At 47.1% G+C, this 16,771-nt stretch overlaps 1 protein-coding gene across 1 annotated transcript in view; it reads right to left on the bottom strand.

Moving 5' to 3' along the window:
• The window catches only part of LOC308437146 (uncharacterized protein), a gene marked incomplete at its 5' end in the record, with an annotated part of 152,625 nt that overhangs the window by 20,787 nt on the left and 115,067 nt on the right, over positions 1-16,771 (bottom strand). The window contains 2 exons of the mRNA XM_080938202.1: positions 2,207-2,356; positions 9,020-9,129. Of these exons, the coding sequence (XP_080794328.1) occupies positions 2,207-2,356; positions 9,020-9,129 (260 nt within the window). The remainder of the gene's footprint in view (positions 1-2,206; positions 2,357-9,019; positions 9,130-16,771) is intronic.

The following is a 16,771-nucleotide window of genomic DNA, read 5'->3' as shown; positions in this document are numbered from 1 at the left end:
AAAATCTTTACCTTCCAGCCTCAAGATCCGGATCATAAGTGTGCCCTCCATTTCTGCATTGTAGTTCATTCCAGATTAAAAGTCAAAATGAAATCAATAACCAGGCAGTAATGCCTAGCATAATATATAACTGTTCGTTGTACAACTGTAAACACAAACAATAAGTTTGGCTGGTGGGATCTTGCCCTGAGGTCACCACTCCCTTAATCTGTTTATCTCTTTGACCACAGGATTTAGTTCCGTTGCACTTTTTGGTGCTGTTTTAAATAGTCGAACCATAAATTGTGTTTTTTCTTTGTAGCTGACTATGCTTGATCAAAACACACTGCATGGGACAAAGGACAGAGGACAAAGTTTATGCTGGGTGCTTCTGAGACTTTCTTTGTCAATGCAATTATTGTGAGTCTCTTCACCTTAGCCTCAGACAGATCCTTCAGATAAGGGCAAAAATTGCTCCATTGTTCACAAAACGTCATAAGAATGATCTCTGGAGTTCAAATCATCCTCAGCACCACTGTCTTTCATATTCCTACTAGGATGGCTCACCAAGTTCCATGTAACTTTAATTTTTTCAATGCCCACTTTTAACGATGGTTCTTAAACACTTTAACCTCCCCTCTAGCCCACCACCCACCAGAGGTAGTGGAAAAGAAAGGTTATGGAGCAAGTGGACCTGTTTGGAGCAAACTCTAGCTGCATTGTCAGAAAACCAGAAGCTTCCATTTACAGGGCAGCAGTGGCAGCTCCAACCACAAATACTCCACAAATACACCAGCGTCAAGTTTGGTGGAGTCAGGATAGCAAACAGCTATAAAATCAGCAGCAGTGGCAATACCTAACAGAGACAGCTAGGCCTCAGCTGAATTGGCATGAGTCAGCAGGAGGTATCAGGGACACCAGGGACACCAGGAGACATTCTCAGCTGTGCCTCTCAATGAGTGGAAGATCAGCAAAGACTCAAGATCAAGAATCATTGCACAGCTAACTCTACAAGCAAACCCTTTTCCCAGTCTGCTGAGCCCTATTTATACTCCCTCCAAACATCACGTGTCTTCCACAGGTGTTCCCTTACCATGTGTCTTACGTCAGCATGAGAGTCTGACTTAGCAAGACTTCACATAAGTCTGTATCAGCTGACATCACTCTGCGAATAAGCCTGAATCTGAAGAAGTGGTAAGAAGTCTCAGCACACCACCAGAAGTATTTTGGTGTGTTTCTGTCTATGGAGTCACAACAAATGGAGCTCAACTATGCAGTAGAAGGTGGACCAATGCATCTGTGTCATTAGCGAAGAACCCTTCATCACACATCCTTCCATGTGCTTGCTTTAGGAGAACATCCTTTCACCTGTGTCTGCTTCAGCAAAATGTTCCTTCATGAGTCTGCCTGAGCCTTTTACCTGTGTCCACTTCAGGAGAACACTCTGCCTTGTGTTTGCCCCAGCAAAATACTGTCCAGCACAACTGACTCTCCAAAGAACCTTTAACTTTTAAATTCAATCCCATTTAAAGCATCCAATGGCTTTCCAAATCCAAAGTCCCCAAATCCACATTCCATCAAACAAAAGCATGGTCAGGCCTATTACAGGAATACCCTACTCCTGGTACCAACTTCCGTCTTAGGGATTCCATTGCTGTAAAGAGACACCACAACCGAGGCAATTTTTATACAGGACAACATTTAATTGAAGGCTGGTTCACAGGCTCTGAGGTTTAGTCCATTATCATCATAGCGGGGAAACGTGGCAGCATCCAAGCAGGCATGGAGCTGGAGAAGGAGCTGAAAGTTCTTGTTCCAAAGACAAACAGACAACAGCTAGGATGACATATGCACATGGCACAATGACAAAGCCCATGCACACAATGACATACTTCCTCCAACAAGGCTACATGTAGTCTAAGACCACATCTCCTAATAGTGCCACTCCCTGGACCGAGCATATTCAAGCCTCCCACCCCCATTGGTCACATCTTGTATCCTTTATAATCCTCTAAAGCCTACATTTTATTGCTGCTAGGACTGTCACCTTAGCAACCGAGAGTGCCAGGGCCCAGGAAAAGAAACCAATAGACAGAAATGTGGAGGGCACCAATGCCTCCCAGGTTTGGCATAAGAACATCTCTCCTCACCCAGATTTTCTTTGCCTGGTGACTCTGGGGCTTTCAGACCCACAAGCTTTCTTCTTCACACTTCTCTGGGCACCTACCTGCTCCTTCTGGCTAAGCTTCTGCCTGGCATGCTGCAGGACATGCTCATAACACATGGAGTAGGTCTCAAAGTTGCTGCGTTCTCGGGCCATCACATCACAGCCCAGGGACAGGAGACAGGTTTCAAGGTGCTCCCTCCGGAATGTGATCTGAAAAGGAACGGTGTGTCTTTCAGCAGCCCCACCACAGCCTCTGGCCAGCCGCATCAAGCAAGGGCTTGAGGAACATGTTGCTTTGGCTCATGGATACATTTTATTTCTTCTCAACACTAAACCCTTGACTGGAAATGCCTCTCTTAGCTTTTCTCTGAACCTTTGCAGAGCCAGAGACCAGAGAAGAAACAGAAGCTGACCGTGTGTCTCAGCCATTAATGGTTATATAAGACAGAGCAATAAACTATTAAAGTGCTGGGTTTAGTTCACCTTTCAAAGGAGGTAAATGAATTGGCCGGGTTTGAACTTATGTCTAGAAACTACTCTGAGTTCTGTGGAGAAGTCTGGAGACAAGGCAAGAGCAGCTCCTCAGTCAATGTTCACAGTATGATCCCCACTTCCTGCATCAGGACCCTAACATGCCTGAATAGTGCACTTCACCTTGCCCATCCAAATTCTACCTGGCCCTCTTCCTACATGGCTACCTCTTGGTCTCTGCCACACCAGGGGTATTCATATCACGTGTGAGGTCTATGCTCACTCTGAGGAACACAGTCACATGAGGGATGAGTCATGTGATCAGCAGATCATGCAGATCAGTGGTTCTCAACCAGTGGATTGCAACCCTTTCAACGGGAGTTGGCTACCTAAGCCCATCGGAATGCACAGGTATTTATGATTCATAACAGTAGCAAAAATACAGTTATGGAGTCACAACAAAAATGATTTTGTGGTGTGTGGCAGGGTCACCAATACACGAGGGACTGTATTACAGGACCAGTATTAGGAACAGTATTCTGTTCTACTGGAACCACTGGCCTAGATGGAAGCCTAGGGTTCTGAGTTGGCATCTCCCTATGTCCGAGGGGAAAGGGTTAGGCTGTGGGTGGGCCAAATAGGGGTATTTCCTGAAGCATGGGGCATCTTACTCTGCTCTAAAGCACATGGCTCTCTTCCCTTGATGCTTCCTGTAGAAGACTGGGCACACTCTTTGAAGAGGTAGCCATGAAGGGACAGTAAAGAGTCCCCCTCACAGCAACTTAGCTTTAGGCTCTGGAGAGAACTGAGAGCAAGTCTGAGAAAGGCAGGCCCATGAGTCTGCCCTAGCTCTAGCTCATTGCTGTGATAAACACCAATCAAAAATAACTCTTGGAGGAAGGAAAATCCATGGTTTCCACATCTAGATGACAGTCCAGCATTGAAGGAAGTCAGGGCAGGATGCTGAGCAGGAACTGAAAGCAGAACACACAGAGGACCAGAGCTTGGTGGCACTCTCTTAGTTATCATTTTTATATAGGCCAGCATCACATGCCTAGGGATGGTATTGCTCACAGGCCAACGTAATGAAGGCAATTCATCACCGGAGGGTCTCTCTTCCCAGGTGACTCTAGTCTGTGTCAAGTTGGCAATCAAAACCAGCCAGCATTGCGTCTGACTGAGTTCAGGTGTATACCCCCTGTGTAGACTTCAGGGCCTGTATGTGAATCTGAGGTCTTTCTTGGGGAATCAATCCCAAGATGCAACCTGTCATCTTACATGAGCTTCTTCTGTGACAATTTCAGGATAAACCAAGAAAGCTTCCTACTTATCGGCTTTCTGCTGCAAAAGCCAGGCTGTTCTTGGGAGCAGTCATGGTCCCCTGGCTCTGATCTGCTTGTCCATAGAGGGCTCAAGACACTGTCCTGTCGGTATGACTTCATGGCTAAATTGATCTTCAGAGAAAACCCACAGTGGATTCTGTGAATTGCGTAGAAAGTAGGAAAGATGGTGGAGAGGGAAGAGACCTAGCATGGGGAAAGGGCTTCAGAAGCAGATCCAGAATTCCCAGGAGGAGAACAATCTACAGTTCTAAGCCTTCCTTAGGAAGTCATGGGAAGACTCCTATGAGTTTATCTTTAGGGAATAATGTGCTTTGGATCTCAAATGGTCCCCAAAGATCAAACACTAAAGGCTTGGTCCCCAGCTATGGGCTTTGGTGGGGTATAAATGTACTTTTGAGGGTTGAGATTTCATCAGAGTATTGCCTCATTGATTAAGTTGAACTTGATGGCATTATTCCAAAGTGATGGAAAGTAGAATGTGGACCTTAGATGGAGGAAGTAGGTTTCAGGGGCTGTGTCCTTGGAGGGGTCAATCTTGCCCCAGGTTCCTTATTCTGTTTCTTTGCTTGCTGGCTGGCTTGAGGTGAGCACCTTCCCTGTGCTATGTGCTTCCTCCATATTTCTGTTGTGACACAGGCCCAAAAGGAACCAAGCCAGCTGGTGGGAGCCCCTGAAATCATGAATTGAAAGAAAACCCCTCCAAGTTATCCTGGAAATTGTGTCACGGTGGAGACATGGAAAGGCAATGAAGTTGTATGCAATGTTAATGTAAGCATCTTAATGTGCTTCCCGGTAGGAGAAAAAAAATAAAATCAGCCTCACGTAGCTTATCAGGGGGATGAGTTAAACCCTGGTTCATCTACAGGGAGTAATACTGACAACCGTGTATAATATAAAGATAGCACACATATCTATCTCTACGTATCTATGTCTCCATTCACACACACACACACACACACACACACACAGAAGATACTATTGTTTATTTATTTTATGTATTACGTCTGATATATATATGTATATATAATATTATATATATAATCTTATGTGCCTGGTGCCTACAAAGGCCAGAAGGTGCTGATCACCTGGAACTGGAGTTGTAGGTAGGAGGCTGTAAGCTACCATGAGAATTCTGGGAATCAAGCCCAGGTCTTTTGAAAGAGAAGCCAGGTCTCTTAATCACTGAGCCATGTCTTCAGCCTCATATAAAGATATTTATAATACATGATCAACTTCAAAAAAATTCCACCATTTAGAATAGGTCATAAAGGAAGGGGCCTATAATATGGCACCATGGGAAAAGGTGCTTGCCAATAAGTCTGGTGACTTAGACTTGACCCCACAATTCACACCATAGAAGGAGAGAATCAACTCCCACAAGGTGTCTTCTGGCCTCTACATATGTGCTATGGTGCATGTGTACGAGCACACACACACACACACACACAAAACAAATAATTAATCAATATAAAAATGGCATATAATAAACAAATAATGTAAAAATGTCATGCAAGACAATCTTTATAAAGCCCATGAATGGAAAACGGTTAGTAAAGTTTAAAAGGAAATGTGCTAAAATAATAAGAGATTACTAATGAGTGGTAAAACTCTGAGCGTGTGTTCTCCTGGATCATACTTCTGTTTTCTTCTTTGGGTTTTATTCTTATTTTCACGAGAATGTGTGTTTTGCTAGTTACAGATGGTTGTGACGTGACCCATGATCACAGTTTGTACATGTAATCAGGATAAATTTCACATAAAGGATACATACTAAAAGTTATGTATTCAAAAAGTCACTGATCGTATCAGCCTGGTAGGATGAAATGAAGATTTATCCTTGGAATCTGAGGTCAGTTTCTGCTTGTGTGAGAGGGAACCAGCCACAGGCAGGCAAAAGACCAGAGTCCTAGGATTCGTTCTCCAGGGTCCCCCTACCCCCCTTAGATAAGGCCCCTTGGTGGGTGGAGTAAGGCAGGTCATCCGGCCCCTGCCTCCCTCTGAACCTTTGACCTGTGAGCACCAGGAAGCTACTGGAGCAATACCAGGGATTCTGAAGCTCTCTCTGTTTGGAAAAGGCTTAGTAATAGCAAAGGGAACTTTCTGGTTTGACTCTGCTGAAGCCTGGAACCATGAGAAGTCATAGCCAGGGTGGTTAGAGAGGGTGTGGCCAATGACCTCACCTCAGGCCATGCTGGAAGCCTTCCCTAGTGACTCATCCCTTACTGGCCAGGCAATTTTTCCTGGAGGGAGCACAAGTCAACAAGGCTTCCATCAGCTCTACAGCAATCATCATGGCCCTCTGCCAGGGGCTCCCTCACTGGCAGGACAGGGCTTTTCCTCGGCAGGAGTAAGAAGCCCCTGGAGAATTTAGATGACACAGTGGGGGTGGGAGGTTGCCAGAACTCTACCCCTAAGCACTTCTCCAGGGGAGCCAGAGAAGTTTCACTGCTTCCTTCTCCCAGGATGCTCCGCGCAGAGGCAACAGCAGTTGGGCAGAAAGCCCCACTCTGGGAGCTCTCAGCTCAAATGAGGTGCTCTGTGAGACTCTGACACTTGGGGTGGAGTAAAAGGTACTCTTATGTGAACAGGGGCGTGGGGGGCTTGTCTGACATGGGCCCCCGTGATGGGTGCTGTGGCCATCAGGTAAGAAAGGAAGGCTTCAGGTCTGCTTTACACACTGCCCTTGGCCTTCCTGGACCACACAAAGCCTCTTGTACAGCAGATGCTGGACCCTGGCACTCCTGCTGGCACGCCCACAGTCTCTTACTGCACGGCTATCTTTCAGGGTCACTGTAAAAGTTTCTCCTGCCTGTGGAAAGAGTTAGCTCGACCAGGTTTACCCCTCCCACTCCCGCACACCAGCCCACATTTTCCCAGTAAGCACCACTACCTTCCCCAGGACTGGCTCCCTGGCCGCTTGCACTGCGTTGGCTGGGGGAACAGTAGATTACTCTGTGCAGATTGTTCAAGACTGCCAGTCTTGGGTGAGGCCTGGCGGGTGCCAAGGCTGATTATGTGTCCCGTGGCTTTATAGGCGTGTGCCACCCACCACACCAACACAGTTTGTGCAGTATCAGGCACAAAGTATCCTGGAGGTTTCTAAAACACTGCTGCTGTTGGTGCACTATTTACTCTGAGGCTGACTCCCAAGGGTTGTACACAGGGACACCGGAACCCAGCCCTAACCTGTGCTCCAACACTCGCCCTCACTCACCCACCTCTGCTGTGCCTTCAGTTCCCTGACAGTCTTCCTTCATGTTGTCAGCTCCTCCTTGGGCTTTAAGATATGGCCCCAACAACACTCCTATCAGGCCTGCCTTCATGTGCCCCTCTCCCCATAAATAAATAAATAAATAAATAAATAATAAATAAATAAATAAATAAATAAATGGACTATTTTTTTTAGAAAATCTTCTTTTCAATAAACTCCTGCTCTGTCTCAAGGGGAAACATTAACACTGGTGATGCTGGAGACTGGTTTTCTAGAGACTGGAGAATAGACACCGGTGTGGGTTTTTAAAGAAAGATCGCCAGATTGGCCTGTTTCTCAGGAAGCAGAGCAGACAGTATCCCTGGCTTGCAGCAGGGTGCCTGAGAAGGGGGCTGGAAGAACAGAGGTGCACGGCAAAGTAACCACATGCTCCTGGCCCACGTCTGAGACAGGTGCACAGCCTGGGAGGTCCAGTGTAGGCAGCTTGGGGACTTGGGACCTGACTTCATAGCTACTAATGACTTAAATAAGGATGCTTTACTGCTCAGAGCATCAAGAGGCCGAAGAATGGACCACACTGACCAAGAAGAAGACATGGTTGGGACAGTATAGTGTCTGAGGACAGCATGTGAGCTCCAGGGGACAGACAGCTCTCTGCGTCAGTGTGATGTGGCTGCCCAGCCCAGCACACATCCAGGCAGTGATCGAAGAGAAACATCGAGGCCAAGGTCACGTGAGCTGAGCATGTGACCTAGGATTTAAAGGAGACGGGCCAGGACAGCAGAAAGGAACAGTGGTGGCTTGTTTAGGGGGAGCTGGGTGGCTGAGGACCCCGTGTCACTGCCCAGCTCAGGGCGCATGGAATAAACCAGAAAGGGGCTCAGGAAAGCTCTGCTTCCCAGTCTGCATGTTCTGGTGTGGGGACACACCTGAGGAGGGTGTGTGCAGCCCACCGCCCCTGCTGAACCTTGAAGATGCTCCACCCACAGCAGCACTGGCTCTATTGGGACAGGGTTATGGGAGGGCTCACTGTCAGGGTCAGAACCTTGATCTGTGGGTCTTTGAGGACAGCGGAGCTATGGCAAAGATTCTGTCCTACAGGGAAGACCACATACAACTTAGTAACAGCCAAGCAAACACAGGCTGCCCGGGGTCGGGGCAGTTGGTTGTGAGTGGGCTCTTGGTTCCAGCAGATGAGCAGAGGTTGGTGGTGTACCAGGCACGGACTTGGGCATTGCCAACGTCTCCAAGCATTTCCTGGGTTGCAGATATACATGATAAAGATTTGCTCTGCCTTTGAATCCTACATTTTCTTTCTACAGGTGTTATCCTTATCTGGGTGTGGTGACACATGACTGTGACACAGCAGCTGGAACGTGGAAACAGGAGGATGGCCAGTTGGAGGCCTCAAAATTAAAACCAAAGACCCTTATCCTCAGCGGTAGGCTGGGCATCAGGGCACATGCTCATGTGTGTGTGTGTGTATGTATGTGTGTACGTGTGTATATACATGAGCAGGAGTTCATAATACATATATATGTGTGTATATATATATGGACATATGTACACATATATGTATACATATCATAAAACTTATTCTTTTAACTGTCATCAAAAATGGAGCAATGGCAGCATCATTGCCACAGGACAAACCCCCTTTCATCTCACAAAAGGAAACCCGTACCCACTGAATACCGATTTCCCCCCTCTGTCCCCGGCCCCTGGAAGCCACCATCCTACCATTTTACTCTGGGAGAATAAGGGAGCACCAGGGAGTGTGTTAGATGTAGCCTTTCTCCCTGGGATTCTGTTCAAGGGGAAGCACACACGTTCATTTTGAATTCGTACCTCGGGTCCATCATCCTGGGAATTCTCCATTAGCCTCTGTACAAATCTCTCAACTATCTGGGGTCTCACAACTGAAAAGTTTTCTTTCATCACTTGGTGTTTCCAAAGATCTAGAAAAGAAGCAGATCGGTGTAACATCACAAAACACGGACTGCCACCAAGGGAGAGATGCCACAGCATTCAAAGGACGCACAGTGAGTCTTTCACTTCGAGACTCCCGTGAGGAAGGGGAGGAGGAAGTCAGGACACGAAACCCCTGAAGCAGGGAGGAAGGAAGATCTCTAGCAAGGTTCTTAACAAAAAAGGCTTTGGGGTTTCCCTCCTGAAAACCAGTGAATAACCTGAAGAAATGCCCCAATGCCCTACCCTGGTATTTACCTTCATTAATATCCTGTATTGTGGTAATTTCAGTCTAACACAGCCACGAGAACTAAGCAAGGAAGTTATGGCTGATGCATAGGAGATGAGGCATACATGATTTTATTCAGAGAAATGTTATTTACTGTCATAGAAACTGCAGGAAACTTAGCTTTCTGTGACATGGGGCCATTTATAATTCTGACATCCCATCCAATGGAGTAGTATACAACTGTTCACAGGAAGAAACTCTTTCAATACTGATGGAAAAGATTGATGCTGTGGTGGTTTGAATATGCTTGGCCCATGGGAAGTGGCACTATTAGGGGGTGTGGCCTTGTTGAGGAAGTGTGTCACTGTGAGGGTAGGCTTTGAGGTTCTATGCTTAAGCTCCACCCAGGGCAGAAGAGAGAGACCCTCCTCCTTCCTGCCTTCAGATCAAGATGTAGAACTCTCAGCTCCTTCTCCAGCATCATGGCCTCCCTCATGCTGCCATGCTACCCACCATGATGATAATGGACTGAACCTCTGAAACTGTAAGCCAGCCCCAATTAAATGTTGTTCTTATAAGAGTAGCCTTGGTCATTGTGTCTCTTTATAGCAATGGAAACCCTAACTGAGACAAATGGAATTGATCAAATGCCAATCATGGTAAGTTATGAAGTGGGGACGACAAGGTATAGAACTGGGAACATATAAAAGGACTTAGAGCTGAGGCTCCAGGAATTTTCCCTCCATTCTGTTCTGTCTTCATTTCCCCCTTCCCTGGAAGGCTCACAACAGCACAGCCTCCCCTGTTTTATAAAAATCCTCCTGATTCGCCTCTCACCATCTATTACCCAGTTTCTTTGCACCTTTTCATGGGAAATTCCCAGAAAGCATTGCCATCTCTCAAACCCATCGGTTTTCACTTCCACAAGTTTGGGGGAACCGGTTTTGTTTTAAATACCCACAACTTCCTCCAAGGCCAGAGGCCCGACTTGCCTGCTCGCTTCATAACCTCCCCTGTTGGGGAAGCTCCCCTCTCATGGTGCCAATACACGGTCCAGCCCTGCCTTCCTCTGAGTGGACCGTGTCCTAGCTTTCCTCATGGCTGGCTCTTCTCCTCACGCTCCCTGTGCCCCAGGACTCAGCCACGGCCCAGGGACTCATTTCTGTGCATTTATACATTCACTTTACTGTCTCATCACCTCACAGATGATTTACAGTAATAATAATGATCTCAAGTTTAGGTGAACGTCTTTATTTTAAAGATCACTTAAAACTTAATTTATGCGTACTAATGTCAATGTCTCCTTCCTAAATGGCTCCAGCTCCAGCTTTCTCCATGTCAAAGATAGATCATTCATCTTTCCAATGATCTCAAACACTTGGGGTCACGATGACTGCTCTCTTTCTCACGTTCTACATTATATCTGATCTATCACTGCCATTTCTAAAGCTATCCAACATCTGACCACATTTCTCTGCTTCCAGTTTCAGCAGGGAGGGGCTGGACAGATGGTGCTGATGCTCAAGTGCTTGCCTTGCAAGCCCAGGGCCTGAGTTCAGTACTCAGAGCACACCTATAAAGGTCAGTTAGGTGTGGTAACAGTTTTGTAAACCCATTACTGGGGAGAACAAGACAAGCAGACCCTCTGGGCTCACTGGCCTGTGAGCCCACCTAGCTGGTGAGCTCCTATTTCAACAAACAGGTGGATGATTTCTGACGAACGACACTTGAGGTTGTCCCTGATCTCCACACTGCGTGCATATACATGCACACACATCTAAAATGAAACATAAGCTATCTATCCTGGGCCAAAGGAATCTCAGGGAGAAACTATGGGTATACGGGAGAAGACACACCCACTGCCCCCTCTTTTGTGGAGTGCACCAGCTGTTTCCTGCCCACTGTGGCTTCTTCTTCCTCTTAGGTGAGGGTTTCTGTCACACACCCCAATACTGATGGGGTGGCCATCATACAAGAGTGAGCGTTCATCACCATCTCACAGAAACAGCTGCACCTCCAGGAGTTCTGGACTGCCTTTGAGAAGTCCTGACTTTGAAAATGGAATTCCACATTTTTTCTATAGATAGCTACTTTACATAATAAACCTATGAATCAAGGTTCACAAGATGCTTAGCTCTTTAATAAGACTAAGCATTGATGAAACAGACAGAGCTCATAACTGTCGTGGAAAACTTTTCAGATGAGAACTTGGCTGTCTCTGCTGGCTCTGGGCAGAGGACCACTGTGGTGTGAGTCTGCCTCACACTTCTAGCTTGGGATCAGTTTGGGTTTATTTCTGGCTCCAGCTAAGGAGAAACAGTTTCCTGGAAGATTTCTCGGCTCTTTCCTTACAGGAGAGTTCAAATTAAGATACACAGCTGGACTTACTGGCTGGAGCCAGGGAGAGAGGAAGTCAACCAAGAAATTTCTGGCAAAGAGAGTCGGCCTCCACATCTGTGGCCATGGCCCCTCAACATGAAGCATCAGGAGTGGGGTATGTTCTCTCTGTCTCTTTCTCTCTCTGCTTCTCTCTCTGTGTGTGCTTGTGTGTGTGTGTCTGTGTCTCTCTGTCTTAGTGTATTTCTGCTTGTGTGCACATATGCCTGTATGTAATTGTACAGTGTGTGGGTGTGTGTAGGTGTGGGGGGTATGGGGGTGTGTGCGGGGTGAATGTGGGGTGAGTATGAATGCATGTCAGAGGAGAGGTCAGAGGATAGCCCCCGGTGTTGGCCCTCGACTTGTATGTGTTTGATTTTATTCCAGGCTAGCCTTTGTCTTCACCTCCCGTCCTCCTGGGGGACATGCTAGGATTACTGCCCCAGCTCCAGGTCTCTGTGGTTCTGGGGATTCCCATTTGTGTGGCAAGCACTTCACCCACTCAGTTATCTCCCCAGCCGGAGGCCACAGCTTTACCTTGGGCGGCAGGAAGAAGCACCCTTGCGGTAACACTGCAGTCTTCTCCCTCTCATGCCCTTTGACTTACAGGAGAGTGATTGATTCCAGCCAGATCACTTCCCTTTCTCCCTTCCTGACTGGTTCCCTGTATCTGTAGACGTGAAAGCTGAAGGCTCAACAGCTGCCAGGCAAAGGTGTTCCGCCCTCCTCTCCCCTCCCCCACAGCCAGGGGCCCAGAGTGGGAAGCTTGAAAGGCACACTGAGCTGTGAGTTTTAGTCTCCTATCCCCAATACTAAGTTCCCAAGCAGTTCACTGCTTCCTGGACAGGACTGTGCTGTGAAGGTTCTAGGGTCCAGATTAGGGGACTTTACAGAGATTTCCCGAAGTTTTCCAAACTTACAGGGACACTTCCTACAGACTATCAACTTGACAGAATCTAGAATCCTCTAGGAGACGAACCATGAGCATGTCTATACAGAAGTTTCTAGACATGTTCACTGAGGAGAGAAAACCCACTCTAAATGTGGATGGCAATGCCGGGTGGCGACATCCTGTGGACTAGGACCAAGCTCTCTGTTTCCCTTTCTGTCTCTGTTTCTCTGTCTCCATCTTTATCTGCCTCTGTCTCTCTCTGTATCTCTCTTTTTGTCTCTCTCTGCCTCTGTTCTATCTTCATCTGTTTGTCTCTGTCTGTCTCTTTCTCTTTCTGTCTCTGTCTTTCTTTGTCTCTCTCTGTGTGTGTCTGCCTGTTTCCATGTCTGTCTGTCTCTCTGTGTCTGTCTCCCCTCCCAGACTAGGTGTTCTTGCTACTAGGTCATCCCACCATGATGGCCTGAAGCCTCCAACTGTGAGCCAAAATTAACCCACCTTTCCTTGAGTTGCCGGGCATTTTGTCAGAAGAGCAAAGTAACTCGAGCACTTAGTTTGACATGAAACACTTTATGTTATCCAATATGTTATTTGAAACTTCAATATGTCATTCAATTTTGTAGTTTTAAGACTCAGAGGCTTAGGAGGGCAACTTCAAGGACAGCTTGGGCCACATAGCAAGATTTTGTCTCAACAAAAGCAAGAAAAAAAAGCAAAAAATTAGGGAGTGGTGTTGGGGTTTGGGGATGTAGCTCAGTAGTAGAGCCCTGGACGGACGTGAACAAAGTCTGACGTTCAGTTCATGGTATTGGGAGGGACAAGACTAATAGCTAAATAATTAAACAAAAATATGATAAAATATATACATATTATATATAATTACAAAAAATCAAATAAAAACAAAGTACAGGTTGCTTTCAAAGGATATATGCCATATGTGTTTTATCTTATTTAAAATAGATACAAATGTTTGCCAGTAGTCCCACACAGAGCGCAGGTCACTCCAGCCTGGCCAGGATGCTGGGTCATCTCTCCTCTGTAAATATGATGTAGTTCTGTGGCTCATTCTTGGTTCTATAGCTGTATACTGTAAAATGTATGGATGACAATTTCTAGGTGTATTTGTTGTGGGAAAGAATACATTGCTGAGGTCTGCTCTGTTGCTGTGTATTGTAATACTAAGTGTGGGCCCCCAAGGCTCAGTTGCTCCTGAGACAAGAGAGGCCTCACATAGATCCAAGTGACCTTATGTAACCTTACACCCCCAAGTTATTTCTGATTATTGAATAAAGCTGTCTACAGCCTATACCTGGGCAGAACTGAGAGACGTGGGACTTGGGGTTCCCTGGCTCTGGCTAAGGGCAGAGAAGAATCATGGGGAAGGAGAGAGAGACGAAAGCCATGGGTTAGGAGTCAAGAAAGCATGCCATGCAGGCCAGGTTATATGGGAAAACAGCTGGAGGAAGGGCATCCCAGCCCCTGGGCTGAAGACTTCAGCATAGAGATCAGGGTATGCCAGCCACTCCCTGTAACAGGTAGGGACTGAGGGATGCTGGGAGAACCTGGGTGGCCAGCATCTACTTTGATATGTTAATGGGCACCGAAGTTATCCATGTGTCCTGGGTATGAGACCTAACACATACTTTGCTGGCTGCTGGCTTGCTTCCCCAAAGTATGATACATACATGCATCCATCTATCCATCCATCCATGTATCCTTACATACATGTAAATGTGTGCATAGTTGTACATATGTATATATATTTCACTTTGGAGGTTGTTGGCCTTGTAACTGTTAAGTAAAAATTAGAAAGTCAGTTCAAAAATCAGTTTAATGCCAAAATGTCAAACGTGGAGGCGGCAGGCATCTATGAATTCAGGGAGCCTGTGTCTAGCACAGAAAGCTCCATGCTGAACCAGGATGTCTGCAACCATTGCTAGCTTAGGGGGGCAGGGGGAGCAACAAGTTCAGCTGTCAAGAGCGAGTACCAGGACCGGGTGTGTGGCTGCCGTGTCTTCACAGGCTCCCTGACAAGCTGGAGACCATTCATACAAAGATTAAGTTCCAAAGACAGGGTGGAAGGGTAATAAAAGGGGAGAGGAAGACAGAGAAAAGCCTTCCAGGGTTTGGTGTGTGTGTGTGTGTGTGTGTACATGTGTGAGCACATGTATGTGTGTCTGTGTATTGTGCACTCAGGCCAGAGGCTGACATTCATGCTCTACCTTATATTTTGAGACAGGATCTCCCACCAAACCTGAGAAGGCTGCCTGGACACTAAATTCCAGGGTTCTTTCTATCTCTACAGCCCTAGTGCTGGATTACAGTCATACCTGGCTTTTTACGTGGGACTCTGAACTCAGGTCCTACATACTCATGTGGCAAGCATTTTACTGACTAAGCCATCTCTGTTCTCCCCCACCCCTCCAGTTCCCCTCTGGCAGGAACTTAGGCAAATCCTGGTCCGACCAAAAGGGAAAGCAGAAAGCCAGAGGAAAAGGCCTGCAGCGCCTGCTCACTCTACAGGGTCAGTCCACTTCTCTCTCCTGTCCTAACTGGCTCCGAGAAGCCACCGGCTCCATGCTAACTGTGGTGTTGAAGCTGACAGGAACAGCTCTTCACTGGAGATGCCACTGCCTCTGCTCAGAAGCTGTGCCCGTTACAGCTGGAGCTGTGAGGTGGGAAGAGCATCCAATTTCGAATAGCTGGGAATTACAGTCTAAACTGAGGTAACGCCTTTCTTCACAGCATCCCTGGCACACAGTGGGGATCTACTTGCTTGCATCTGGGAACTCAGCTGACCCAGACCTTCATACTGTAACGGGCCCCACAGACCAAAGGCCAAACCAAACTAAAACTGAACAATGGTAATCATTGCACCATTTAGTACTGGATTTTCATTTCATTTTGTGTATCTGTCTGTCTGTCTGTCTGTCTGTCTGTCTGTCTCTCTCTCTCTCTCTCTCTCTCTCTCTCTCTCTGTGTGTGTGTGTGTGTGTGTGTGTGTGTGTGTGTGTGTGTGTGTGTGGCAGGGGGAGGGGGAGGTGTTGAGGACTAAATCCAGAGTCTGGTACATGCTAGGCAAACACCCTGAGTCATATTCCCAGAAGCCCATAGTTTTAAATTTTTGTAAGGACAGAATCCAAACAAGGATCCAACTAGACCTGGTCAGTGCACTCTAGCCAGCATGATTTACCAGTGTCAACTTGACCACAGCCCAGAATAACTCCGCTCCCAGGAAGCCTATTTGGTGAACTCCCCACTTCCAGGGCAGGCAAGCACAGCCACAAAGCAAGCATTCGAGCAAGCATGCTCTCCGCCGCCCCCAACCCCACCCCAGGATGTCAGGAGGACAGCCAGCACCTCTAAGGTGGTTGCAGCTGCTCAAGGCTTGTGCCTTTTCTGCTAGGACTCAGAAGGGAGCCCCCTGCATGCCACACAGCCCAAACAAAAACGCTTGTGTCTTGTGACATAACTCTGTAGGACTCCGGTCTCTAATTCTCTGGTGATGTTTGGAGCAGATGCCCTTGGGGCATGGCCAACTCACACAGGGCACAGTCTTTTTCCAAGAGCTCTGTTTGTTGAACTCAGTGACTTGAGAGTCCTACACTGCTCGGGAGGGAAAAGGCCCTGTCTTAGGTGAGGGCGAGGCTACAGTCAGCACACAGGTGGACAGGGATGGCCTCCTTTCAGAGAAAAACCCAATTTGTTTTGCTCCAGTTCCTCCCTAGCTCAAAGGTTCTTGATCTTTCTGTAGGACTACAAGGAACTAGGAATACATATTTGATGGTCTTCATAATCCACAGAACCTGCTGAAATAAAAATTCAGGGCCAACTTGTTCAAAATAGCAGAAGATAGTATCTATGCAATAGCTTTTTCCTCTCTTCGCAAGTCTCTCTCTTACCCTACTGTGTGTCTTCTGGCTGTAATCTTACACTCCCTTTGGTGTGGGCCCTAGGAAATGCTCAGTGGGTCCACCCATAGCCCCATCCTTCACCAACAACCACACTCATGGTTCAGTGCAAGCATTCGGGAGCACCAGCCACTGCCAGACTCAGATATCACATCTTGGCCAGGAGGTAAAACCTGAGCCAAGCATCTCCCACCCAAAGCAGGACAATAGTGAGACTGCAAACAAAC

This window comes from Micromys minutus (assembly GCF_963924665.1).
Source record: "Micromys minutus genome assembly, chromosome: 25".
Taxonomy (NCBI): Eukaryota; Metazoa; Chordata; class Mammalia; order Rodentia; family Muridae; genus Micromys; species Micromys minutus.
This window is presented reverse-complemented; position numbering and strand designations above follow the sequence as displayed.